Consider the following 27589-nt stretch of genomic DNA (forward strand, 5'->3'; position numbering starts at 1 on the left):
TCCATAAGAAAAAGAGGACATCAAGTCTGCATAATATATGTAAGATGCAGTTACAGAAAAGATAAGGATGTTTTCGAGGTACTGTCTAAATATCTCACAATTGGACATCCAGGATATTCAAACATACACATGCACAGATACTTGTGCTTTAAGGCGCTGTTGTGATCCATGCTTAACAGGAAGGATAGGCATCATGTGAAGATGCATAGCAAAAGATTGTAGAATAATTTGGTTTGGAAGGAACCTTAAAGATCAACTAGTTCCAACCCCACTGCCATGGTCAGGGACACCTTCCACCTTCCTTTGTGGGGAGATGCAGTCCTTGATTTTTCTTAATTTGTGAGATTTTACTTTTCCCCCAGGATTTCTTAACATCACTTTCACTATTTGCAAGAATAAAAGGCTAGACGTTACTCCTGTGTTTTTAATTTTAAGGTTCCAGATCCTTTCATTTTTGTTTTACTACAATCCTAAAGGTGTTTTCCAACCTAAATGATTTTATGATTCAGCTTCAAACACTTAAATCCTACAGACTTCTGCTTCCTCCAGGCTCAGGTTGTTACCTTCACCTCTTCTCCTAAACTCTCTATCTTAAAATGGGAATCAGTATTGTAAGCTTTTAACAGCCTTATTCACCACAGAAGATCTTGAATTAAATTCTAAATGAAAAAGACAGGCATCCTATTGTTGGTTATAAATATGGACACTACAGGGTAGAATGTTTCCAAGATATCTGATTCTTAATAATAAGCACCTAGCTTACAAGAGGTTGCAATTTAACATGTTTTGAAAGCAACTAAGAAACACCGGTCATCTGTAGCATAGCTAAGTGCTGCATTGATGTTTCTATTGGAACATGCCTTAAAGCAACAACTTTCTAATTTGTATCTTTCTGTTCATTCTAACTTTTATATTTAGACTCTAGCATGATTTTTTTTCTTACATTGCTCTATTTTATGTAATGGTGATGAAGGTTACATAAAAGAAATATCTTCCCAGGTCACCAATATTGGTTAGCAAATTTATTATTTGTAAGTTATATTTAAATGGCTCGCTAAGGTGCTTATGACTAAAGGAAAGAGTTCAAAGTAGTCAAGTGGTCTTTGAAGAAGAAAGGAAATCATAACAGCAGAGCTTAAAGAAGCAGTAAATTTAGGATATTCTACAGCTTGAAGATGATCCTCTCTTATGAGGCTGACTGACTTTCTTGAAGACTCTGGCGATGGCAGTGTGATCCATAAGAAGTGGTGGTTTCTTTCTACTCTTCAGTCCTTGTTTTTGTCTGTTGCCTCTTGCTTTTTTCTTCTGGCATGGGTTGCCCATGGGCCACATACCCGCAGCAGTTTCTGCCCCAGGGTGGTTTTCCCTCAGCCACAGTACCCCTCAGAGGTGTTAGCTCCTCCAGCACAACCAGGACTCTTGGACTTCCTTCTAAGAGTCCTCAGCCATGTCTCCTCCATGATTTAAAATGTTTGTAGGCTTTCTTTAATTTCTTTTTAGTTGTTAATATACCTGGCAACTGAACATATAATAGGACCTTTATTTTCTTTACTTGACTATCACACCTCTTTTTAGGGAATTTAATTTTTTTAAAATATGTTAATTCACTGAGGAGCCTGCGTTATATAAGTAGTCTGTGTTTTAAATCTAATTCATTGTATTTGACAAGACTGAAAAATGAAGTGGTCGTGGTGCCTTTGAGTTTGGCACAAGTTATTTGATTAGCAGTTACTAGTGCAGGTAGTAAATTGATTTTGCAAATGCTTTAGCAAATTTCTTTGAAGGTTGTTCTAACTTTTATGCATACATGACTAGTAGCAGTTCTTAAGATCAACCTTCAGGCATATGTCTTCACAGAAGGCAAAACAAGGGAAAGGTTTCACCTTTTTGAAAGGAAAATTTCACTGGAAAACTTGTGTTTATTTTAAAAGATGTTATGGCTAAATGAAAATGCAGATTTAATTTTATTTCTACTTCTTGTAAATTTCAGAGAAGTTCCAGATTTTCATCATAGTCTCCCTTGATTTGTTTGTGTTACTAGTTTACTTTTATGCCAGTATCCATCAGGAATGGTTGGACAGACATCAGAAGGCCTATAAACTCTCTTGATAGAATTTTGTAAGTAGAAAAATGCAGGAGTACAAAAAACTTAATCTGAAAAATATTCACAGAAAAATCTAAAGAAGCAAAACCCCAAAATTTAATTTTATTTTAATGGAAATGTAAACAAGTATTATGAAATAATCTTGACTTTTAAAAATACTAACCAAAAGCAAGTGTTAATGTAAGAAACAAGGTGAAAATTCTACACAGGCTGTTTCTGAGGGGTGAAACATTTGATTTTCCTGGTCACACTTAATCTTACTACCCTGAAATGTAATGTTAAGGTATATGTATAAATAAGTGTTTAAACAAGCAAATTTCAGATTTGTATATATCAGTGCTCCTGTCTCAATCCTGCTTGTAGTCATCCAATAATGGAAGAGAATTAATATGGTGTGAGGTTAATTTAAAAGATAAAATACAGATAAAAAATGACAATATCACAATATTGGCAGAAAACTCTTCACCGTTATTCCCTTTGGATAAAATAATTAAAAAAAAAAACAAACCCTATATTTAAATAACAGATATGCTTAGATAAATCATAATTTTGTAACAAGCCAGTTAAATTTTTCCTTCAGATAATTATCGTGAGATATTGTCAGTTCTCAGACACACTGATGAACACCAGTAATTGTTACACCAACTGTTTCATCGTCTTGCAATCTTTCTAATTTATTTGGGTTACTGTTATAAATGTGTGATCAAAGAACATTAAATGAAGGTCTGAAAGACAGCCTACACCCTTATATGTTAGTGAAATGAGGTAAGGAATTGTTTTGACAAAGCAAAAGAATACTCTCTTTGTCAAGTTAGCTTTAAAGTATTCAAATCATAAAGAATAAGTTTGAAAATTCATCGAGTGTTATGAGATAATGGGAAAATCGTAGGAGGGTAGACTGTAATGAATAAAGCCACTCACTTAACCTCATCAAAATAGAAATGTATTTCAGTGCAATTTTAAAACAACTTTTTTCAACAATAGTTTTCATATTCTGAGGTGATGTAAACCTCTTATCATTGACTGAGGACTTCTAATCATGGATCTTGAAGTGGTTTAGTTGGTGAAGCTGTTTGAGAAGATATTCCTAAAAGGTTTATAAAACAACCTTTCCAATAGCATCAATACCAAATCATCAAATCTGCTTTTAAAGCTGATGTGAGCAAGAAATTACTAATACCATTTGTGTTGGTGATATGATGCAAGTAATTCTTAAGGTTTTTTTCGTTGCTCTGACACAGATTTTCACTTTGAACATGTTAATTACATTAATTCTTTTAAATTCTGGTTTCTGCATCTGTATAACAGGGATAGTGTCAATTAGTTATATCACTGGTTTGCTTGAAAGTTGAATTCTTTGATACATTCAACAGAATCAGTATAATTATATTAATAGGATAGTTTTTGTAATAAATATTTACAACTTAAGTATAACATATTTTTTCAATTTCTGAATTAATACCTACTTACATTTCTCTGATTTTAAAATGCAAAAATTCCCACTTGCTTTTCTGGTTTTGATGTACATGAGCAGTACATGAGAGATTTCACACTTTTCTTAGGAGAAACCACACTTAGCTCAGTGGGTAACTTGTTGTTCGTATGCTGTAACTTCATAAAAATAAACAGACCAAAATATCAATGACATTTCTACCATGTGGACTGAAAAATCCAAGAGACAGAATAGTCATGCGGAAAAATGCTTTTCTACTTGTCATTTCTGTGATCAATGCTAGTTTCTATGAAAAGCAGAGAAGCTGATTCAGGAAACAGAAATACACAATGGGTTTTGCTTTCTCAGTAAAGGGGAAAGCAAAAGCAAAATCTGATGTATTACACCTCTGTGAAATTAATATTTCAAAAGAAAATTAGAATGCTATCTGTAAACAAAGCCTTTACAGATATATTGTGTACTTAAACAATAAGATTTAAGTCTTAAATTAAAAGGTATCACAGAATCACAGAATATTAGGAATTGGAAGGGACCTCAAAAGATCATCTAGTCCAATCCCCCTGCCGGAGCAGGAACACCTAGATGAGGTTACACAGGAAGGCGTCCAGGCGGGTTTTGAATGTCTCCAGAGAAGGAGACTCCACAACCCCCCTGGGCAGCCTGTTCCAGTGTTCTGTTACCCTCACTGAGAAGAAGTTTCTTCTCAAGTTTAAGTGGAACCTCTTGTGTTCCAGTTTGTACCCACTACCCCTTGTCTTACCATTGGTTGTCACCAAGAAGAGCCTGGTTCCATCCTCGTGACACTCCCCCTTTATATATTTATAAACATTAATGAGGTCACCCCTCAGTCTCCTCTTTTCCAAGCTAAAGAGACCCAGCTCCCTCAGCCTTTCCTCATAAGGGAGATGCTCCACTCCCTTAATCATCTTAGTCGCCCTGCGCTGGACTCTCTCCAGCAGGTCCCTGTCTTTCTTGAACTGCGGGGCTCAGAACTGGACACAATATTCCAGATGTGGTCTCACCAGGGCAGAGTAGAGGGGAAGGAGGACCAATCTTGACCTACTGACCACCCCCCTTCTAATACACCCCAGGATGCCATTGGCCTTCTTGGCCACAAGGGCACAGTGTTGGCTCATGGTCATCCTGCTGTCCACTAGGACCCCCAGGTCCCTCTCCCCTTCACTGCTCTCTAACAGGTCATTCCCCAACCTGTACTGGAACCTGGGGTTGTTCCTGCCCAGATGCAGGACTCCACACTTTCCCTTGTTATATTTCATCAAGGTATTCCCTGCCCAACTCTCCAGCCTGTCCAGGTCCCGCTGGATGGCAGCACAGCCTTCTGGCGTGTCAGCCACTCCTCCCAGCTTAGTGTCATCAGCAAACTTGCTGACAGTACACTCAATTCTCTCATCCAGGTCATTGATGAAAATACTGAATAATACTGGCCCCAGCACTGACCCTTGAGGCACTCCACTAGATACCAGCCTCCAACTAGACTCCGCCCCATAGACTACAACTCTCTGGCTTCTCTCCTTCAGCCAGTTCGCAGTCCACATCACCACCCGACCATCCAGTCCACACTTCCTCAGTTTAGCTGTGAGGATGCTGTGGGAGACTGTGTCAAATGCTTTGCTGAAGTCAAGGTAGACCACATCCACTGCTCTGCATTAACCAACCACCTTGTTGTGTCTTCATAAAAGGCTATGAGGTTGGTCAAGCACGACTTCCCCGTGGTGAAGCCATGTTGACTGCCCCTAATGACCCTCTTATCCTTGATATGCCTTGAGATGGCACCAAGGATAAGGTGTTCCATCGCTTTCCCAGGGATGGAGGTGAGGCTGACCAGTCTGTAGTTACCCGGGTCCTCCTTCTTGCCCTTTTTGAAGATTGGAGTGACATTTGCTTTCCTCCAGTCCTCAGGCACCTCTCCCGTTTCCCAAGACTTGGTAAAGATGATGGAGAGTGGTCCAGCAATGACTTCAGCCAGCTCCCTCAGTACCCGGGGGTGCATCCCATCTGGACTCATGGATTTATGGATGTCCAGATTGCTTAATTGCTCCCTAACCCAGTTCTCATCAACTAAGGCAAACTCCTCCAATTTCCTCTGGGTCCTCAGGAGTACAGGGCTCATCAGGACTGCCTCCAGCAGAGTAGACAGAGACAAAGAAGGTATTCAGCAACTCTGCCTTCTCTGTATCTTCTGTCACCAGGGCACCCACCCCATTCATCAGTGGGCCAACCTTGCCTCTGGTGTTGGTTTTATCTGCCATGTATTTGAAAAAGCTCTTTCTGTTGTCCTTGACCCCTCTCGGCAGGTTTAATTCTAAGGAGGCCTTAGCCATCCTAGTTGCCTCCCTACATCCTCTGACAACAGCCTTATATTCTTCCCAAGCAGGAGTTACTTGCAACTAAGGAAGAGTACTGGTATCACAGAATAGCTTAAAGCCTGATTGTAGCAATAACCATTCTCATTAGAAATGTAGCTTCAGGCCAAAATAGGTTTCGTACCAGGTTTGGCACTTCACTGCAGTATTGTGGTATTGAGCACTTCTGGAAAAAAAGAAGTGGTGTCAGCTGTGTTTTGTGGGCAGACTAATCATAGATGTATGTATTAGATATTCTTGTGGCATGCCAGCTGGCTCAAAACCTTCCTGTATGATACGTGAGGAACTTCTATTTAATGGACACTAATTAGGAATTGGTAGTATACAGTTTCTGAGCTGTTCAGCTCTGCCAAGATTGAAGCTACAAGCCTGCCCAGAAGAAAAGTTCTAGGAATATAAATCTCAATCTTAGGTGCTTCAAGACTTCAGACTTGATATTTGTAGTTAGCCTCAGTTTTAGAGGACCAGTGCTTAAGACAGCTCCCAGTTCAAAACCCTAATGTAGTTACACCCTTCATCTCCAAGTGAATCTCCCCATTTAGGTTCTGTTGGGCTCTCCGTGCACAGGTTCTTATGTCATCTGAGGACCCTACAGCCTTCAAGACATCCACAGCAGACCAATGGTGTCACACAGGATCCACAGGAGGGACCTCTTCTCTGCTGGACTAGGAGGCAAAAGCCAGGATATGCTAGGATGTCTAACATGACAGTAAATACCTGTGTAGCTGCTGAATTGAGCTCTCTGCCTTGTGGTCAGATGTGAGGCACCTAGTTTTCACACTGGCACCAAAATGAGTTAGACTTAAACTAACTAACTCCACTAAATTGTGCTTTTGACCTCCAGCAGGCTCTGATGAGAAAGACCTCTTCCAAAGAAGAAAATTGTGTTGCTGATCAAAATTGACTTCAATCTAAATTTTTTATATCGAGGGTTTTTTTTCCTGCCCATATAATCCATATACTCTACCCATATACCCATACCGAATAATCCTACCCATACTACCAAGTCACTTTTATGTTGTCGATTGCATTCAATTTTTCCATTGCAATACAAGAAACCTTTGGATCCTCAGACACTACAGGTGGCAAAATGGACACGAAGAATGCTACTTTTAATTTATGCAAGGAATATTTTCTGTTATGTTGACTGCTCTGATTTTCATTCTTGCATTGACTGCAGATACATTCGTTAGTCTGCCTCAAGGTCAAAACTGAGATACAGCCTTCTTCAACTGGCAGGATAACTACAATTCAAAAGCTGAAGGCTTGCTTTTGATCACCAGTGATGCGACCCTTAATGTTGATTTGAATACTAACAAATTAGTATTGTGTCAATGATGCTTGCCATTAAGTGCTATATTTTGTAATTTTGAGCCAGGTTCTAGGCTTCTAAGATGCTAAGGAGTTTACTCCAGCCTCTTGCCAGTAGAGTTCTTGGACTCAGCAGTGTCAAATATTTTCATGAGCCTGACTTGGATAATTCTTATGATAACATAGGAAAACAGAGACTAGTGACAAAAAAGAGTCAGCTTCCTTTTAATCCATATCCCCATAAGTGAGAAATTTGTTGCAGTCAGCAAGTACATTTTTATGTATTTATTTCCTGGAGTGTTCAGAACTGAGTTTTACAAACTTGCACAACAGAACTTATTCAACTGGGGAAAAAAAAAAAAAAAAAAAAAAAAAAAAAAAAAAAAAAAAGGAGGAGAATTAAAGCTTTTTTAACTAATATTTTGATGTTTTATGTAATCGTATATATTTTTACACTGGACTAATTCCTACTTTTGTCTGGGGAAACTTAGTTGCATGGATTTTTTATTTTAAAACCCAACCGAATGCTATAATGAAGCACAAAGTGCTGATACTGCCTCTGTGAGTCATGAAGGTGTTTTTTTCACATGGATTCCTGAGTCATTGACCATTACAATCACAGCTAAATCAATGTCTTTATATTCTCCAGGGCATTAACAGAACAAGGACATGCCAATGAGGAGATAATACTGCCATTGTGGAATAGTGGTCTACCAGCTGAATAGTTAGTGATGAAACATTGCCAGCATGAACCATCCCTTTTTAGAAAATTTTGAGGCTTTACAGAATTGTGACAGTATCTTCAATCTCTGTCATTATAGCTTGTAAGGTGAGAATTACATTTTGCTCATTTTTTAGATATTCTTGCAGAGTCTAAGTTAGCTGACCTTGTCTCTAAACTGATAGTGAAAAATGCATCCATATGCTTCTCCTTTTCTAAGCGGATGATGCCAACTTACCTTCTTTGACTTTGTTATTTAGCTATGAAAACTTCCTTCAGTACTTCTAGAGCTGATGTAGTGGCATTTTTAGCTTGGTGCCTGACACCTTATGTAAATTTCAGAGAATTCCATTTAAAAAATCTTTTTAATATTGTTGCTCTTTAAAACAAAGATTACCTGAGAAACATATAGATTTTTATCTTACTCAGGGCAAGGCATTATCACAGCATAAAAAAAGGTAAAGGTGAGTGTATGAAGAGCCAAAACAATGTTTAAAAGGACATAGTAACTAAGGAATTACATCTTTTCATTCCATTCCTACTTTCTCTTTCTGAAGTGGAATTGATTAAGGGATGTTGCTAACTCTATTTCATACCATGAAAATATCCCTGTATACAAGTAAAATATAAAGAAACAAACAAGAAAAGCTGAAAGCTGCATTAATAGAAATAAACAGACTAAAAGTATTTTATGGCATATAGGGAAATATAACTGAGGATATGGCCTGAGAGGCAGGTCAAGATGTAAAGCTTCTTTTTGCAAACAATTCTGAAAAAGGAATTAGAAATTACAACACACCAGAGACTTTAGTGTCCTGGGTTCAGCAGTAGCAGTCATTTTTTTCTGAGTCTCATGCTCTGCCAGGGAGGAGGGGAAGCCAGGAGGAAGCAGAGACAGGACACTTGACCCAAACTAGCCAAAGAGGTATTCCATAGCACAGCACATCATGCCCACTATATAAACTGGGGGCAGTTACCTGGAAGGGCTAGATCACTGCTCGAGGCGGGCTGGGTTTTGGTCAGTGGGTGGTGAGCAGTTGTATTCTCTTCCCTTGTTATTTCTCTTATCATTATTATTATTGGTGGTAGCAGTAGTGATTTGTGTTATACCTTAGTTACTGGACTGTTCTTATCTCAACCCGTGGGAGTTACATTCTTTTGATTCTCCTCCCCATCCCTCCGGGAATGGGAGAGGAAGGGGGGGAGTGAGCGGGCGGCTGCATGGTTCTGGGTTGCTGGCTGGGCTTAAACCACGACATTTATAGTTATAGTGACCGTTACGTTCTGCCTTCCATCCTTTTTAGTGAGCCTCAAAAACATGTACACATGGTTTTGTATACAATGTCTACAATTGTATACAATGCAGTTGAATAAAAGGGATGCAAATATTGCTGGTACCCAAGAACAAGATAGGTGCCTGAGTGTGTATATATAGATATGTATATGAATTTATGTGTATATTCCTTAATGCATTAATAAACTGTGTTGTTGTGGTTTAAGCCCAGCCGGTAAGCCAGAACCACGCAGCCGCTCACTCACTCCACCCTTTCTTCCTGCTCCCCGGGGGATGGGGAGGAGAATCAAAAGAATGTAACTCCCACAGATTGAGATAAGAACAGTCCAGTAACTAAGGTATAACACAAACCACTTACTGCTACCACCAGTAATAATAATGACAAGGGAAATAATGAGGAGAGACCATATAAAAATAAAAGGGGAAAAGAAAACAATAAACACAAGTGATGCACAGTACCACCCACCCACCACCCACCAACTGATATACCCATCCCTACCCAAGCAGCGATCTGCCCTTCCAGGTAACTCCCCCCAGTTTATATGCTGGGCATGATGTGATGTGTTGTGGAATACCTCTTTGGCTAGTTTGGGTCAGGTGTCGGCTTCTTGTGCCCCTCCTCCCTGGCAGAGCATGAGAGACTGGAAAGTCCTTGATAGGAGTAAACATTATTTAGCAACAACTAAAAACATCAGTGTGTCATCAGCACTGTTGTCAAGCTAAAGTCAAAAATGCAGCAGTGCACCAGCTACAAAGAAGGAGAAAAATATCTGTTACAGCCGAACCCAGGACGCAAGAACCCATTTATTTCAAAAACCTGTATTTCTACAGTGCAAAGCAGTATCAGGTATTACAATTGCAGTGGACAGATAGAAACTTTGCTGTTGGTTTATAGGAGCTCATAAAAATCCTTATTTGGCACCTTTTCTAAAACATTTGTGAGTGTAGCACAGAACAGTGAAGTTGATATGGTAATGCTAGAGGTGGCTGGTCTCTTCTCCCAAGTAACAAGTGATAGGACAAGAGGAAATGGCCTCAAGATGCATCAGGGGAAATGTAGACTGGATATTAGGAAAAATTTCTTCACTGAAAGGGTAGTCAGGCATTGGAACAGGCTGGATGTGGTAGAATCACCATCCTTGGAAGTGTTTAAAAACAATGTAGGTGAGGCCTTTAGTGGCATGGTTTAGTGGTAGACTTGGCAGCCCTGGGTAAACAGTTGGACTTGATGATTTTAAAGGTCTTTTCCAACCTAATTGATTTGCTGATTCTATGCTTTCTGTGGTTCAGTGCATGTTAAAATGTTCCTGTATTCAAAATCTTGTTAGATTGGTGAATATACTAAAATAGTTGAAAAAAATTGTGATATATTAGTAAAAATTAAATTGTAAGCTAAAGAGATGGACTAAAAGAAACACTGAGATTCTCCAGATCCATTTTCAGTTACATTGTTGGACACCATCAGTAGACAGCACAGCGACTGGAGCAGTTGTGGCAGAGGATGATCTGCACAGCTTTGGGAATCCAGCCCTAGACATGGTTGAGAAGATTGCTGAGCTCTGCTTTCAGTGTCTCGCTTGGGGCATTTAGAATAGAAAAGGTATTGTTAGACGTGAACTACCAGTTCTATATGGTAAGTAAAAATCAGTACTGGACTGATTGGCAGTCCAACAATATTTTTAACATTTTTGGTTTGTTTTTTTTTTTGACAGGCTATGTCAAAAAAGGTCAGAATCACTATTCTGAGATGAATAGTCTCTTAATGAACAGACTGTTGACCTTTTTTACCTTTTCTCATGCTTTTTCTATCTTTTTATCCATTTGCGAACATTAGAAGAATTAACTTAGAGATACTACATAGTGTTTTCGATATGTCAATTTTACCTGATTCTGTGTCTTTAATGCACTTAACTAATTTAATGTATCAAATATCTGGTCCATTTTCTGAATTATCTATCATGAATGATAGTTGACAGGTGAAGACTAAGCAAAACCAACATGATTATGGTTCATGGTAGAGTGTAGCATTCAATAAGGGAAACTGTTCTTACTACTCCTCCTTCCTTCATGTGTCTTGCCACAATCTGGAATCATGATGCATCCCTGTTTGCAGTATGACAGTCAGGCTGCACCAGAGTCTAGGAATGTGCCATACATAATAACAGGATTTTCATTCTGTATTTAGTATGGATTTTGTTATTGTGATCCATGTTTGCATCACTTCGATCACCTTAAAAATCTGCAAATTCAATCTGGTGCACAGCATGAAAACTTGCTGAGTAAGCTGAGCATCTTGCTATGAAGGCCATATTCTGAGTTCTGTATGGACTTCCTGTGACTTTCTTGGTTGATTTTTAATGGAATAATATTTCATCAGACTTTTAAGTATTTAATTCAAGCAGGTCATCTATCAGCACCTGAGAGCCACTTATGTTAGAGGGCTTTCACTTTTAGGGGGCTTCTCGTAGTATTTGACACTCTTGATCCACTACAGTCAAAAACAACAGGACATCTTTTCTGGTATATCTGTTTTCTTTAGCCAAGGAAAAGAAAAGGATCCATATAGGGTTTCTGTGCAGATTTGAGGCTTCTGGATTGTTGCTGTGCCATCTGCTGAGGAGTATATGTCTGTGTTAGGATTGCGTTTAACTTTGAATCTTTATAATTATTTTTTTAAATAAAACGGAAGAATAGAACACAGACATCTGAGACTACTGGGTTGGGAGAATGCCTCTCACTGGTAGAGTGAGATATATTTGGTCATATGGGATGAAGTTAGCAGAGGTGTCTGACACAAAGATCTATTAGGCTGTCACACAGTCTCCCAAGAGAAATGAGGAATGAATCCCTACTACTGCAATGTTACAATTTGATTAGAAAAAGTACTAGAAAATGTGCTGAAAAGAGCAATCATATTTGACAAGGACTCCTAATCGATGATCTGTTCTTTTTGATCCTTAATTTCTCTAATTGCATGCTTGAACTTGAGGGAATAACAATTTAAAGACTACTTACAAGTATTTCAAGAAGTATTAACCACTTCTTACTGTTTTGCTAGTTATTATATTCACAAATGAGAAGTCCCATCACATTCTGCATGTTTGCTTTCAATTATACCTAGCCTTTCTGCAGTAATTCCTGTACAAGATTGTGCTAGTTAAGTTGATTCTTCTTGCGTATCTCTTAAAACCAAGAAGAAAATTTTGCATTACCTCTAAACATTCCATTTTATATACCATGCTAAACTGTATTTCTTCATCTGCCAATATCTGTTAGAAAATGAAATATTGCAGTTAGGATGATGCTGTGAGTATGCACTTTTTTTTTTATTCCTTTATAGTGCATAGGACCAAGAAGAATTCCCAGGAACAAATTCGTTCAAACATGATTAACAGAAGCAGTGCAAACATTGCCGCATTCACTGTAAGCAGCACTTGTATAACAAGTTTAATCATTGTCATAAGCAGAAAAACAGTTCATCATCAGTGCTGCGACTGTTATCAACTGAAGTTTTAGTTTCCTCATAGTTCATAATTTAAAATCTACTTCTGCTTTTCATAGTAAGCTTAATTATTCCAGCTCTTCAAAATTTAAGTTTAAATTAAATAAAGTTTGGTCAGTTCAAATACATAAATTGATGACACACACTGTTCAGGTTGCAACTTGGCAAATCAAAGGTATCATGGTGAAATACTACGTAGCTGTATGGCTTAAAACAATGACAAATAAGAATTGCTATTGCTATGTCTTCTAAGTACTGCCTTACGGTCTTCTATAAGTAAGAAAAATGAATATAAGAGTTAAAATATTTGTGCAATGAATAAAAATAATGGAAAATGCATGAATTATAGAAGCAAGACAATTTAAAATTTATTGTCTGAATTTATTTTCAGAATTTTTTTTCTATGAAATTAGATTCTAGGAAATATGTGATAAACTACCTTTGTAACAATCTAGGGCAGCTGGAATTTGATTCAGCAAGAGATGTAATTTTGGAAAAGGTGGAGGGTGTCTGACAAAGATTAGGATATAAAGATTCCAACATTAATGTTTAATATATATATGAGCTCATTAATTAATGAGCCTAAACTCTCATATATACTCAGGATAAATAAATATTTGCTGTGTTATTTTGAGCACTTTAAACTATTTTGTCTCTAATTCCACTGTGAAGGTTTTTTTACTATCATGTATTAGTAAGTAATGGAATTAACTGTTAAATATATGTAATAGAGGATAAAAACAGATCAAAAACAATGGGATTGCACAGAGAATTAACCTATGTATTTTGCTTTCTTGCAATAGAAAACATAAGGCTATTTTTGTAGAGCTTTTTTATTTAATGCTGCAGGAGAAGTGGACAGATCTCCTAGCTGTTAATCATGACTCCAAGTCTTTTCCTGAGGGAATTCTGTAAATTCAAAGGCATGGACAGTTCATAGAATTTGAGGATGTATTTGTGAGTGTGCATTATCTTGCATTTGGTCAAGTTGTATTTAATCTGCCTATTTCCATCATTAATAATATACCAGAGTGAAGTTTGATTTAAAATTCAACACAAGTCAGGGTCCTGTAAAGCACTTGTCAAAGCATTTCTGCTCTTTGCTTTTACCTCAGCATTTACTTGCACATTTACAAGCTCTGAGATGGATCCTGTAGTACAGTTTTCACAGGTTGGGAAATAAAAAGGAGAACTCCGTGGAATTCTCAACCATTCAAGACCTGGAAATTTCATTTGCTACGTTAGAATAAAGCTTATTTAAGATTTAAATGGTTTACTTTTAAGGCATTGTGACTAGCAAGTCAAACTGTTGTGAAATGCTTTCAACTATCGATAACTTGCTAAATGCAGACAGAAGAATTGTCAGTGCTTGGTAGATACTTATACTGATTTCTGTATCAATGATTCAAGAAATCTTATTGCTCCATAGATAGATTTTATGTCTGCTCCATCTATTGATTGTACAGCTAGGGGAGCATCAGGATGCACAAGGATTTAACCATCTGCTTTGCTTGAAATGTTGGAAGGACAAATAATAGATATGGTAGAGATTAAAACCAACAGCAGGTTTATTACAGCCCATCCTCCCTTGGCAGCCGAAGGCTGCTTTCAACTCTATTAATTTCAGTTCATGTGAAAAGTAAATCTTTCATTTAAGTGTCGTTTATGTAATATATTGTCACCAGTGCAACTTGCTGGTGACAATGTATCACATATAGTATATCACATGCTACTGCAATATATTATCCTCAAGTACTGAGTAAAACAGTACGAGTCATCAGTAAAGATGACAATTAAAAATTCCTTTCTTCAGGGATGTTGGAATCACAGATGTGAAAAAATGCAGTTTAATGCAGATACACAAAGGAGTTACCTTGGATTATTTTTCACCTGCAGTTGTTGCTTATTACCAAAATAAGTTATTTTATTGATATTGGAAGAAAGAGATGTTTTTGTGAGACATTCCTGCACAATGGGAACTGAGTAAAGGATTGACATTGAGGTTGGGATGCTATTCCATAAGAAGAGGCAATATGGAGAAAAAAAAAAAAAAAGTAAAATGGGAGAAGAAATTATTTCAGTGTTGATGGTTGCAAGGTTAGAGGCCAGGGAAAATGCAACGTGTTAAATAGATGTAAGCAGCTGCTGATAATACAGAGTTTTGATACATGAGTTAGAAGTGTTAATGTGACTTCAGGAGCATAGGAGGGCTAACAGAAGGATTTGAAGAAATAAAGATGTTAGATGAATTTTGTAATATAATAATTGCCGTGGCAAATTATGCTGTAGGCCACAGTCTTGCAAATATGGAAGGAGTAAGAAAAGTCTCATTTCTATTAGATTTTCTTTTACATATTAATTCCATTCTGATTTTCAGTGCACCAAAATGTATTTTAAGTGTTATTTATTCATTTTATATTTAGTTTGAAAATTACGGGAGGGGGTAAGGAGAGGAGTGGGGGAAACCTAAGCCTACATTTAGAAGAGTACTCAGCAATTTCTTGAAGTATCTGAGATTCTGTTTTCTGCCACTGCTTTGGCACTGCACAGCTACTTGCTTCTGTGGCCTGTGCCCTATTTTTATTCTGCATACAATCAATTTTAGGACTTCTGGGTAGTAAACTTGTTTAGTTTGACTCATTCTTACTACCCTAATTGTTCAAGGTTTGCTTTTAATCTGTTGAAATATGAGGACATGAATAGCTCATTTATGTTCTCTGCTTTGAATCTGCATAATTTCAGTGGCTGTGATTATACTGAAATTTCAATCATATTCCCATGAGGATATAAAACTTGTTCACTTCTGGCTTACTATTCAGTTATTAAGGTGTTCCCATTGCTAGTAGGTGAAGAATAATGATTTCATTAAGATGTTGAATTTGTTAAGATTACTTCATTGCCTTTAGCAAGCACATCTACATGGGGTTGTCTCGACATTGTAGACTTTAGTTTATATATTGCATTTATGAAGTCCATAACATAATGCTCTGATTTTTCAACTGATTAGTATTCCCATTTTAATTTCAATGTTATTTTTCTTATTATTACTATTATTTATCACTTTGATTGATATAGTGCCACTTTAGTTCTCTTTCAGTTCATCTTCAAAGTGCTTGGTAGATCTCACTAATGCAGGGGATGAACATCTTAAACAAATTGATAATATCTAGTTTCTCTTTCTTTCTGACCCTGGAGGTATACCTGAAGAACCCAAGGCCAGATATAATAGCGGGCATACATACCAATGGAATAATTTAGTCAGGATTTCAGTTTCTAAGCATGAATTATGATTGTGGGAATCCTTGCTTAGCAACAGACTAACTTCCCAGGTACTTCAGTGAGATTCATCTACTCCAACTGCAGGTTTGCAACTTTGCATAATCCAAATCTAAAGTAATTACATTTTTTAGTCCTCTTTATAGTTGGTAAAGGGAAATTGCTATTTGAGTGAATTGCATATATAGAGATGTGTTCCTCTACACCCACTCAGAGCTGCCCCACCTTAGAATGACCTGAGGACTTAGCACCAAACTCAGGAGTGATGGAAGGCAAATCCTACCCCTGGCAGCACTTCAGAGAGGCTCAAACAGCTCAGCCCTCATGGATCACTGTGAACACACTGTGATGGCACTGTCTGCCACGTTTTTTTAAAAGGAACAAGTAGAGAAAGAAGTGACAGCAGTACAGGTCCAAGTATAATAGCTATGATCTGGTTTAGCTTTGGTTAAAAAAGCCATTTTTCTGTGACATGATTTAGTCATCTCTTCAGGAAAATCTTAATTAAGCTAAACAGGCAGTATGGCTAGCCAAGTCATGCATCTGGGAAGAGAATGCTTCCTAGATGTGTTTCTCTATTTTCTCTCCAGTGTCTCATATACAGCAAAAGAAGTGTGACTTAAATTCAATAGTCATTAGCAATTCCTGAGTTACAGGTGTGTAATCAGTCACATTCGACACTATCTAACCTGAGATGCCTGAAGAGAATGCCATCTGTTTGAGATGCTATTCTGACAATCCCACCCCTCCCCACGTGTCATTCACAGGGATCTGATTGCATTCTGGGTCTTAGGTTGCTTCAAAATTAAGCATAGCAGCACTGATTTTTACAAGCTCAGCTTTCTCTGAGCAATAAATTAAATTCCTTCAAGCTATGAACTAACTTACGTACCTAAAGGTTAGTTATCTAAATTTAATACATCTGTCCTAGGTTCTCTTTATAGTACACTGGAAAGAAAGTTCTCATTTGGAGAGCAATTCAGCTTATTCTCAAATAGGTATCAAAAGTATGTGGGATGCTTTACGCTCTAAAAATGTTTTATTTCTACCCTGTGATTCTTATGGGAATCTCCCGCTAGGTTAGTGGGAGGTAACTGGCTTTTAGCCTTCTAAACTAAAGTGATATGGATGTATGAGAAAATATAGATGTGGACAAGTCACAACAGAAAAGAGAGCGATTTATAGAACCAAGGAAAAGGAAATAATGGAAACTATACAAAGACTCCTTTTACTGGGAAACAACTGGGTTTACTTAGAGTTGCAGATAGAGGTGGATTTTTATACCCTCACCTTCTCTGAGGTATAGTACTAATTTTCGTGTACAGCGGGGTGTAGCTAATGAGAAAGGTTGCCCTGGTTCTCTGGCTGCAGACATTTTTCTTGTACTTTGCCAAATAGGTTTGCATAACTCAATTTACTATGACTTATTGTTGTTTGTGTCTTGCTTTTTTTTTAAATAAAAAGTCTAGATATCTTGCAGTTTGACACTTTAGAAGGAGCTGGGATATCTCATATATATAAAAAATAGTTTTTACTTCCTTATAAAGTATTTTATCAAGTATCACCAAGACACACATAAAATATTGTGACTTTTCATTAGAACTATTAGAATTATTTCATCCTAGGTTTCCCAGAGTGGAAACCTACCATTTTTCAGAGCATGCTGTGAAAATCCTATTTTCTAAGGCTATTCAGAGAAGAGGTGATTTAAACTTAGTGCATTTGAGTGTGGGCTGTTAGTGTGTGAAATAGGATTTTAACATTAAGTAGGAAATTCATGTTTGAAGAGATCAGTTTGCATTAGATTATGATACCCTTGTTATTGATGATACTTATTTTGTTTGTATATCTCATATTTGTTTCAGCATCTGAAACTTGGAGAGGATTTGAGTAAATCTAAAGAAATAAATCTTTCTCAATGGTACCCTGGGCATTAAATCAAATTGATACTTAACTTTTTCTCAGGTAGTAGAATATAAGCTTTTTTTCCAATTATGTCCCTTTTATTTTTCTACATCCTTTTTTTCCCTGACCACAATTTTTTTTATCAGTGGTAGAGTAGTGTGTATTTGCTCCTGAAGTCAGTGTTCCCAATGCTAATTTTATGTGGTATTTTGAGATTCTTCATAGAGTTTTGCCTATGTTCACATTGTAGGCAAAGACTAGTAAATCATAGAATTACAGAATGGTTTGGGTTGGAAAGGACCATCAACTAGTTTCAACGCCCCTGCCATGAGCAGGGATGCCTCACACTAGACCACATCACTCAAGGTTCTGTCCAGCCTGGCCTTGAACATTGCCAGGGATGGTGCATTTACCACTTCCCTGGGCAACCGATTCCAGTGCCTCACCACCCTAACAGTAAAGAACTTCTTCCTTATATCCAATCTAAACTTCCCCTGTTTAAGTTTGAACCCCTTACCCCTTGTCCTATCACTATAGTCCCTAATGAAGAGTCCCTCCCCAGCATCCTTGTAGGCCCCCTTCTGATAGTGGAAGGCTGCTATGATACTTAAATAGGTTCATTTTCAATTTTTTTTCTTGAATTTAGCTGTATTTTAATATTTTCCTTTTTTATTATTTATTATTTTTAATTCTAAAATATACCAAGCCCCCCCAAAGTCATCCAGAATTTTTTATAAACATTGTTAGCCTTGCTGCAGCTCCAGATGTGTATTTCTGTTCCTTTATCTTTGGTTAAGGATGTAACATTGTAAGGCCAGAGCAAATCCTAGTCATTGAAAGACTCACTTTCCTTTTCCCTGACACAAAGTAAAGAGGTCTTCTTCTTATGTTTCAGAAAGATATTTTAATTAGAAATACCTGAGATAAAAATACCCCAGCATAAAATCCTACCCTAGAAATGGCTATCAGTTTGCCTTTGACTGTTTCTAGTAATTCCTCTTGTTTCATATTCTTCAGTTCATTCCGGTAAGATTTTTCTTCTGAGTGGTGGCAGCTACCATGGGTAAAAAGTCTCCTCACACAGGAAAAGTCTTCCCAGGCAACCAAGCTCAGTCCCTTGGGTAGCCTTGAAAATTAAACCTCATCAGTAACTTCAAAGGTTCAGAGGAACCTATTTTTCCTGAGGTCCTGCCTGTCTGTGCTCTCATTGACCTCTTCAAAGAATTGTGATTTAGGGAAGGGCTTTCTTTCCTTTCACTGAAACCAGGTGGCTTGACCCTATCAACTTTGTATACAAGTGTTCTAATAGTCTGATGAGAGTGGAGATGGATTCTCCAGTGGCAGATATTGATCAGATCACACCCAAAGTCACTTTACCTGAGATTTCTGCTTGAAAAGCACAGATGTCAATTAAAAGGAATTACAGCTTACAGGTGGATGGTCTGTTAAACACATACATGTGAAAATTTCTGGTGAAGTAAATGCAATTGTAGAAATTACAGAAGAAAAAAGTCACATTCAGAACACTGACAGCGTGGGTAATCAACCCTTTTTCCTTCAGTGAAGTGGTGATATAGCACTAGTAACTTAGATTGTTGTCCTGGGTTCAGCAGTAGCAGTCACTTTTTTCTCCTTAGTAGCTGGTGCAGTGCTGTGTTTTTGACTTTCGGCCTGAGAACAGCACTGATAAAGCCGATGTTTGCAGTTGCTGGTCAGAATGTTTACCCTGACCAAGGACTTTCTGAGTCTCATGCTCTGCTGTGGGGGAGGGGAAGCCGGGAGGAAGCAGAGACAGGACACCTGACCCAAACTAGCCAAAGGGGTATTTCCGTACCACAGCATGTCATGCCCAGGAGATAACTGAGAGTTACCCAGAAGGGCTAGCTCACTTGCAGAGTGGGGGGCGAGGTATTGGTCGACAGGTCTTGAGGTGTTGTATTCTCTTCCCTTGTTATTTCCTTTATCATTAGTATTGTTGGTGGTAGCAGTAGTGATTTGTGTAAGAACTAACAGACCTATAGAGTGCATGAAGGAGTCTGACTCTATTGCGAACTAGAAGATTGCAATGCATTTGGAGAGGGCATCCTGGGTTATGGTCTCTGGATTTATACAGAATTGCTGTTGGGAGCACTCTCCTCACCACACACAGAGTGTAGAATATGTGAATTTGAATATCCTCAAATTTGTAGCTTCTGGATCTTAACAGGATCTACACAACACCTGAGTGTTTCATCTCTCAAAATGTGCATGGAAGAAATACTTACAAACATTAAAGTTTTAGGTTCTTGGGAGCTGAAGGTTAAAGAGAAGAAAAGTACTTCACAAGTTTGAGGCACTTCAAGGATGTGAAAGGAGCTGTTTTGGACCTCAATCCTAGATGCCTAAAGGCTTCTTTGGGACAAGGATGTCAAAAAAAAAACAAAAAAGGCTAGTATGTACTTTACAGAAATAATTCACCTATATTATTAGAAGATAATTCTGATACAGGTGGACACAAATAAGAGAACATAATCCAGAAAATATTTTTTTCTTTATTATAGATACATTATGCTTTTTTACTCTGTTTTCCAACCATTCCACTTGAACCATTTGCACTGTATTGACCCGCTCTGAGCCTTCAGGGAGGCTGTTAAAATCTGTAACATGAACCCACAGAAATGTCAGATATTAACAAGTGTTCTCTGCCCTGCTGGTGCTGAACATTAATCCACCTCAGGCATCAAGAAACTGAGAAAACTAATTTGCAATTGTTGCCCTTCCTGTTATCTCATACAGTGGGTAAGCATGCTGAAATGTCTTTCCTCTAGCTATTCAGCTTTGTACAAGAATTTGCATCACCCTCATCTTCACAATAGCAGGATCCCACCTGGTAGCATACTGATCAATGTGACTTAACGTCTATCTCCTGTGCTTCATTGTTTCTCTTATCCTGTCCCCAGAAGCAAGACTGTGTATTTAGCTATATGATGTTAAATATACTGCTGTAGTCTGCAGGGATAGGTGTTTAACTGTACTTTTTGCTCTGAGTTTATATTAATGAAGGCAAGTCAAACTGATGCACTTCCACCTACAATGGAAGATGAGGTTTGTGTACACTTCAAATTCTGGGAAAGGCCATTCCCCAAAACAGGACTCTCCCTCCTCCTCAGGAAAAGCTTTCCCTTACTGCAAGCTGATGTGAATGCCTAAGAAGTAGTCACCATCCAAAGTCCTGTCCTTCTTTTAGGCCATGCAGCACCCCTCAGGGGTGAAAACTCCCACCTGGAATTCACACTCACCCTCACTGCTGGGTAGGAGACCATAAGAAGAAGTATATTTAATGTGCTTGACCTGATGAGACATAACTGAATATATCCTCCTTTGTATGTTTTACTTAAATCAGGTGTACCAGTGAAATTTAGTTCAATACCATTACAGATTTTAATTAACAGTAACAAACTGACGCTGTACTTTGTGTGATTATGATATTGTACCAGAGTAATTGTTATTGGACTGCTGTTATTTTGGAGCTGCCTCATGCTGTCCCTTCTAGCCCAAGCTAGCTAAACTTTACATAGGGTGCGAGTAAAAAAAAAAAAAAAAAAATTGCCTTCTGTTGTAATTTAACAAAGATTTTTAAGCCCCCTATTTCCTTTGGCACTTCCTATAATAGGAAATTTTTATTGGGACTACAAAACGTTTGGTTTCTATTTAACTAAAAATACTGGCTCCCAAAATTTAGAGAGAAAAAAGTGTTACCATGCAGCATTTCCTGCCTACTCTGTTCTACGAAAAAAGCATATCAAAAGTCATCCACTGGATTAAATAGTTTTTTTATTTTCTGTTTCCTGAGCACTCCCTGGTTCAGAGGCAGCTACAATGGATCATAATTGCCCACTGCACCCTCAGTAGAAGATTCAGGCATTAGATGAGCTGAACTACCTTCTGAAGTTACTTGTGTGTCTCTAGCTTAAGCAGACAGAGCATTTGTCTGAGCCCTTCAGTTAGGAGCCGAGTAAGATGGGATAAATCTGCATTAAAAGTCTTTATTAACTTGTCACAGAAAAGCATGCCTTTAAAGGGAGTGGGATGCTCAGTGAAGGAAAAAGTGCTTACTGTAACTTATTTATAAAAAATCATAGCTCATTTCTTCCTTCGCAAACATGCACAAATATTTTTCTCACAGGTTGGAGGAGTGTTAAATACATTGAATATTATGATCCTATCACAATAATATTCTTAATAATGTTGTATAGTCAATGTATTTTTCCTGCCATTTTTGCGTTTCATCTATAGGTATTTATCAAATCATTTTTATAAAAAATAGGAAATCATTGTTTTTATTATCATTCATCAGTATTCTACATAGATCCCACTGAAGCACTGTGGTTTGGACACCACAGTTTATCAATGAATAAGCCAAGTTCTTAAATGAATAATGGATTTTTTTTTTACCCTTGCAATGTACATGTTGTTTTTCACAAATCACAATTCTCATCAGTAGGCTGCATGTTTTACATAATATGGGGCAAACATAGTATGTATATGTTGACACAAATTACTTCTGCAAGTTGATAATATGCTTTGATTTATCTCTCTTCTAAGCTGTGGCATTCTGTTTTTCCCTTAGGGATATGATGATGGATATGGGGGTGAATATGATGAACCAAGCTATGAGGCATATGATAACAGTTATGCCACCCAAACACAAAGGTAAGTATTTGTACTTTTGCACGAATTTTTCAAAGTACATTTTCTTTCCTCTTAGCATTTCATGTAAATTTCCAGTTTTATTTTCCACATTTAATTCTACAAAATCTCAGTACTTTAAAAATCTGTCAAAAGTAATAATGGCAATCAGTTTATATGCACAATCATTCAAATGAAGCAAAAATACAAATAGCTATGCTTTTAAATTTGTACACATGAAGTGTATTTTTTCTAAAGCAGGTCGTTACATCATTTCCTGATCTGATGTCATTCTGAACTTGTTTCTACAATTTTTTTGCTTTCGCTAGTGTGAAGTTGTCAAGGCCATCTGATATTTATGGCTTTTACAATATTTTAGGCAAAACCAGAAGGAAATAAAAAACTCAAATAATTATGATGGTAAATACTTGCCAGCAGTTGTCATTCACCATCAAGGCAAACTATAGAAGGAAACTGCATGACTAAAGTTAAGGCTCAGAGTTCCTGTTTTCAGCCAGTTACTTTCTCAGCAATTCTCAGGATTGATAAGTTTGGAAATTTATGTCCTTATTCTGTGTGATAACAGGGAAAATTGCATTCATATCTCTTGTGATTTGTGTCACTAAAATGAGGCAACAGAAATGATTGGTTTTTATCTACTCGTACATCACACACTCATACATTAATTCGACAGTTGGTCCATGTTTATGAATATGGATTGACATCTTTTTCACAGTTAAACTGAAGGATAAAAGGGTGCTCCAGCCAATTATTCAGAAAATGCTCTTATGGGTTGCTAAGAGTACATGTAAGATTGTGGAGGGGCAAATTAAATCTTAACAAGGCACAGATTTTAACTGAGTTAGTGTGATTCTCACAGGGCAAGGAAGCAATGTGTAAATGGAGGGTTCTGCACTCCAAAGACTGGAAGACCTTAGCTTGCTTTTTGTTTAACCATCTTCTCTGTTGAATGCTATACTGATGAAAATGCCTGTCAGAATTGCGATCAGCTCCTGAGCTGCTGTAGTGAATGGTACTTGAGCTGAAAAAGAAAATACTTCATAAGTATTTTTATAACCAGTGAAGTATATTTAAAAGTATTTGTCACACCCAAATGTGAACCCTATCAAGTGTACTCTAACAACACTTTTAAGTAATTATACATTACTAGTTGCACCCATCATGCCATTGTGTAGGTAGATATTCTTGTTGTCAAATGTACTCCAACTTTTTTGAAAAGAATTCAGTTCATCTTTTGCTACAGTCATGAATTGTCACAGGAGATATTGCTTCCAGTGTAAAAATAATAATTAGTTGGAAATCTCTTTCCTATGACATTGCTTTATATCATCTGAATTAACCTGTAATTTCTTTGCAAGTTGATGTCCCAGGCAACTAAATGACAAATATATCAAGTTTCAGTGTATTGTAATCCGGCTAGAACTGGCAGTAATAATCTGACTCAAAAACCAAAACTTAGTCACATAATTTTGTGAATTAAACAGCTGTTAAGTTTAGTAATCAGATACATTTTCTACTAACATCCACAATATCTAATCTTTTTAAAATCCGCAACTAAAAGATTCCCTTTTGTTATATATGGCACAACACAGTCATCCATGTTGAGTGATGCTGAATGCCACAAGTAGACTATTGATTTCAAAGAAGGCACTTTTGGAACAATGGACTTCTCATTTCAAAGATTTAAAGAACAAATGGACCATTAGATATGCGATTTGGATTTCTGTTCTTTGTTGGCCATTTAGTTTCACAGAAGTGCCTCCCTACTGAGCCAAAATAATACAACAAATGAAACTGCATGACCAAAATATTTGGCTCATCAAGAAGGTACATACATCTAGATCATCTCAGATCTTGGTTATTAGTATACTCCAGTCATATGAGTAGGACATAGCATGTGCACACCCAACGATGATTAGTATTGCTTCAGAGTACTTACTCATCTTACCCAGTGTGTGATTTACAGGGAAAAATAAATAACAAAAACTTGCAGACTATGTCTGTGCTCAGTGAGAAAAATATCATTACTGCCCTCTGCAGGGATTGACTGTAATTCTAAAGCAGATGAGAAAAAAATGTAGTTAGTGGCTCAATACAGGGCACCAAGATTTCTGTTCACAGTAAGAGCAGAGTTTCCACTAACTTTTCGTGGCTTGTAAAGGCATAAATTTGGAAATCGTTAGAGAAGTTAAACTACTGTCTGACTGTTTCACCATGCATATTGAGCAAACCTTGCTTTCTGCATTGCTTCAAATAGAAGACTGTTGGGGTGAGGGCACAAACAGATGGGATGAGATGGGATGGAATGGAATGGCATGGGTGGCCTGAATGCAAGCTGAATTCAAGGCACTTTGAAGCAGAGCACATAGTGAGTTGTGCCTTGTTCTCCTACTCACCCAGTGGATAGAGTGAAGATAGTGTTTGGGCAGCCTGCCACCACTACATCTGTTTACCTATACCTTAGTCTTCCAGGCATAATATCTGCTTCACATTTCCTCACTAGAGGCTTTCTGCCCATATATATTCCTTAAGTCCTTCATTGTCTAAGAAGTCTGATTTAAACTTTATTATTTAGTCTCTGCCAACAGCAGAGAAGATAAGCATACTATTGACATACACCACTGTGCTAAAACATAAGATTATGATTTAGTAGCAGTAGCACCAAATATACCAAGCCCCAAGACCATCCAGATGCAAGTAAAGATAAATGCTGTACTTTCATGCACAATTACCTAAGATTTGTGCTAAAAGTCAGGGACAGTGTTGCAGGCCCAGAAATACATTTTGTATAGGTCCTTCTCTAATAGACTCTACCAATGCCATCCTTGCAAACAGACAGCTCTGTCCTTCATGGCAGCAGTCTGCTTTTTAGGCTGAAAATAGGGTCATGGAGTCATTTGTGGAAGAGACCATGGTGGAGTCTTGGGATGAGACTGGAATGAAACCCACAGTAAGTCTGCATGGCTGAATGAACTCAGAGACACTTCAAGAGCACTTCAAAATGGACCCAATAAGCAACCTGAAGAAAGAGAACATCAGGACCCTTGCTACGGTAAGTGCCACCTGTACCTTATTATGTTTGGAGAGACTTAGGAAGAAGAAAATTATGGGCTATGACAAATACAGTCTATACTGATGAGGTCCATCTTGCTTTAACTAACAGAAGTTGTATCCTGAAGCCACCTTTTTTCTTCCTCATCTTCCTATCCCAGAACATACGGTAGAACCTGAAGACAAAGATTTAAATGGATAACTGTCTACCCTTCCCAACCGTGTCTATAACCATTTTTTATAAGATTCCATGAAAAAAATGCAGCGTTAGCAAGGACAATAAAAATTTTAGAACTTTGCTTATTTTAGAAATTTGCTAATTTTAGAAATTTGTTCATGCTGATATCAAAATACAGTTTTTAAAGTAATCTGAATAAAAGCTTTGCCCAATGCCAAAGAGAACAAGGAAACACCATTTCAACGGGTGAGGGAAGACATCAGATCTGACATACTTCCCATGGGCAATGTTGCAGTGCAGATTTCTCAATGAAAACTCTTTTTCCTCTCCCTTCCATATAGTGCAATGATGGCTTTCAGTGATAAGCACATCTGCCAGCCCAGACACACCAGGAGATACTTAGCAGTTGTAAAGTTTATATACTACTTTCTGGACACTTGGAAATCAGGAAAAGAACACTCAAATCTGTTCTGCCAGCTAGATTTACCTCCTGAAACTCTAGTCTGACAACTTTGTTTAAAAATACAGATCCTAGACATGCTATTCAGAAGTAAAAATCCCCTTCTGAACTTGATTGCCATCTATGTTCCTCACCATTCCTGTTCACAGGTGTCAATGGTGAGATGCAGAAGGGAGGTAAGGGAAAAAATTCACCTGATGTTTTTGAACAGCAGCATCACATCTCAACAACCAGTTAATATCTACTTACATTTTCCACTCCCTTTTTTTCCACTTGGTACTTAAAAACTTGTAAGGAGTATATTCTGGTTGACTAACAAAATTGTCATTAAACAAAATTACTATTACTGCACAGTTGTTTATCTAGACTCAGCCCTCATCTGCGAGCTATTCTGTCAGATGCTGTCCAATTTCCATTGCTAAGGTAAATGTCATTCCTGTGCTGGCCTATAAAGGTTTGCTACTTGTCCATTTTTTGATGATTCTTAGCAGTTCAAGCACACTGATACTCTCAATGGCTTCTTACCTTCAAACCATGTTGGAACGTGTGGTGGCAACCGTTCTTCCTTTCCATTCCCACCCAGATATTCATTTCAAGAAATAGATATGTTTTTTACAGGGCAACAAGCAAGTTCATAAAACTCAAAAATAACATAAATATCGATTTTCAACTCACTGTAACACAGAAGATGTAGGAGAATCCTATTAGTTTTCCAAATATAATACACTTTTTGATTTTCTTAGCAGGAGCTTCTAAGTCCATTGAACCATCACCACTGTCCAGGATTCATGGACTGATAACACTAGATCACCGGGAGAAAAAGATGAAAAGTTTTGCAAGAGAATCTGCAAGATCTGCCTCTTTGGTTACTCAGAGTTTGGTAGGGGATTAGACTGTACCGCATGCAAATTGTGGACAAACTCCTCAGCCAAGACCAACAGAATAATTTTGTGGAAGTGATTCAGTTGCTGGTGAATCAGCTGAAAATCATGATGGCCAGCAAAGCCATCTTTAGCTCTGCTGTCACATCTGTAGTCATCTCCACTGACTTCTGTGTCTCTGCCAGCACCAGCAGTTTCATTTCAAATGTACCATATCTCATATCCAAGAAATGCTAAGGAAATCTGGGGTTGACTGCCCTATCACAGAACAAACCAGGAGGAGTATGTTCTATTTAATCCAGTAGTGCATAACCTGTACAACCATATGTAGTATAAACAATGGTGCCCAACAGGGAAAAGCAAAAGAAAGTCAATGATTG

General features: G+C 37.7%; 1 protein-coding gene across 1 annotated transcript in view; it reads left to right on the forward strand.

Moving 5' to 3' along the window:
- Nucleotides 1-27589, forward strand: part of KHDRBS2 (KH RNA binding domain containing, signal transduction associated 2) — a gene marked incomplete at both ends in the record, with an annotated part of 351174 nt that overhangs the window by 294361 nt on the left and 29224 nt on the right. The window contains one exon of the mRNA XM_080615761.1: nt 22560-22642. Coding sequence (XP_080471887.1) covers nt 22560-22642 — 83 coding nt within the window. The remainder of the gene's footprint in view (nt 1-22559; nt 22643-27589) is intronic.

The sequence above is a fragment of the Psittacula echo genome (genome assembly GCF_963264785.1).
Source record: "Psittacula echo genome assembly, chromosome: 4".
Classification (NCBI taxonomy): domain Eukaryota; kingdom Metazoa; phylum Chordata; class Aves; order Psittaciformes; family Psittacidae; genus Psittacula; species Psittacula echo.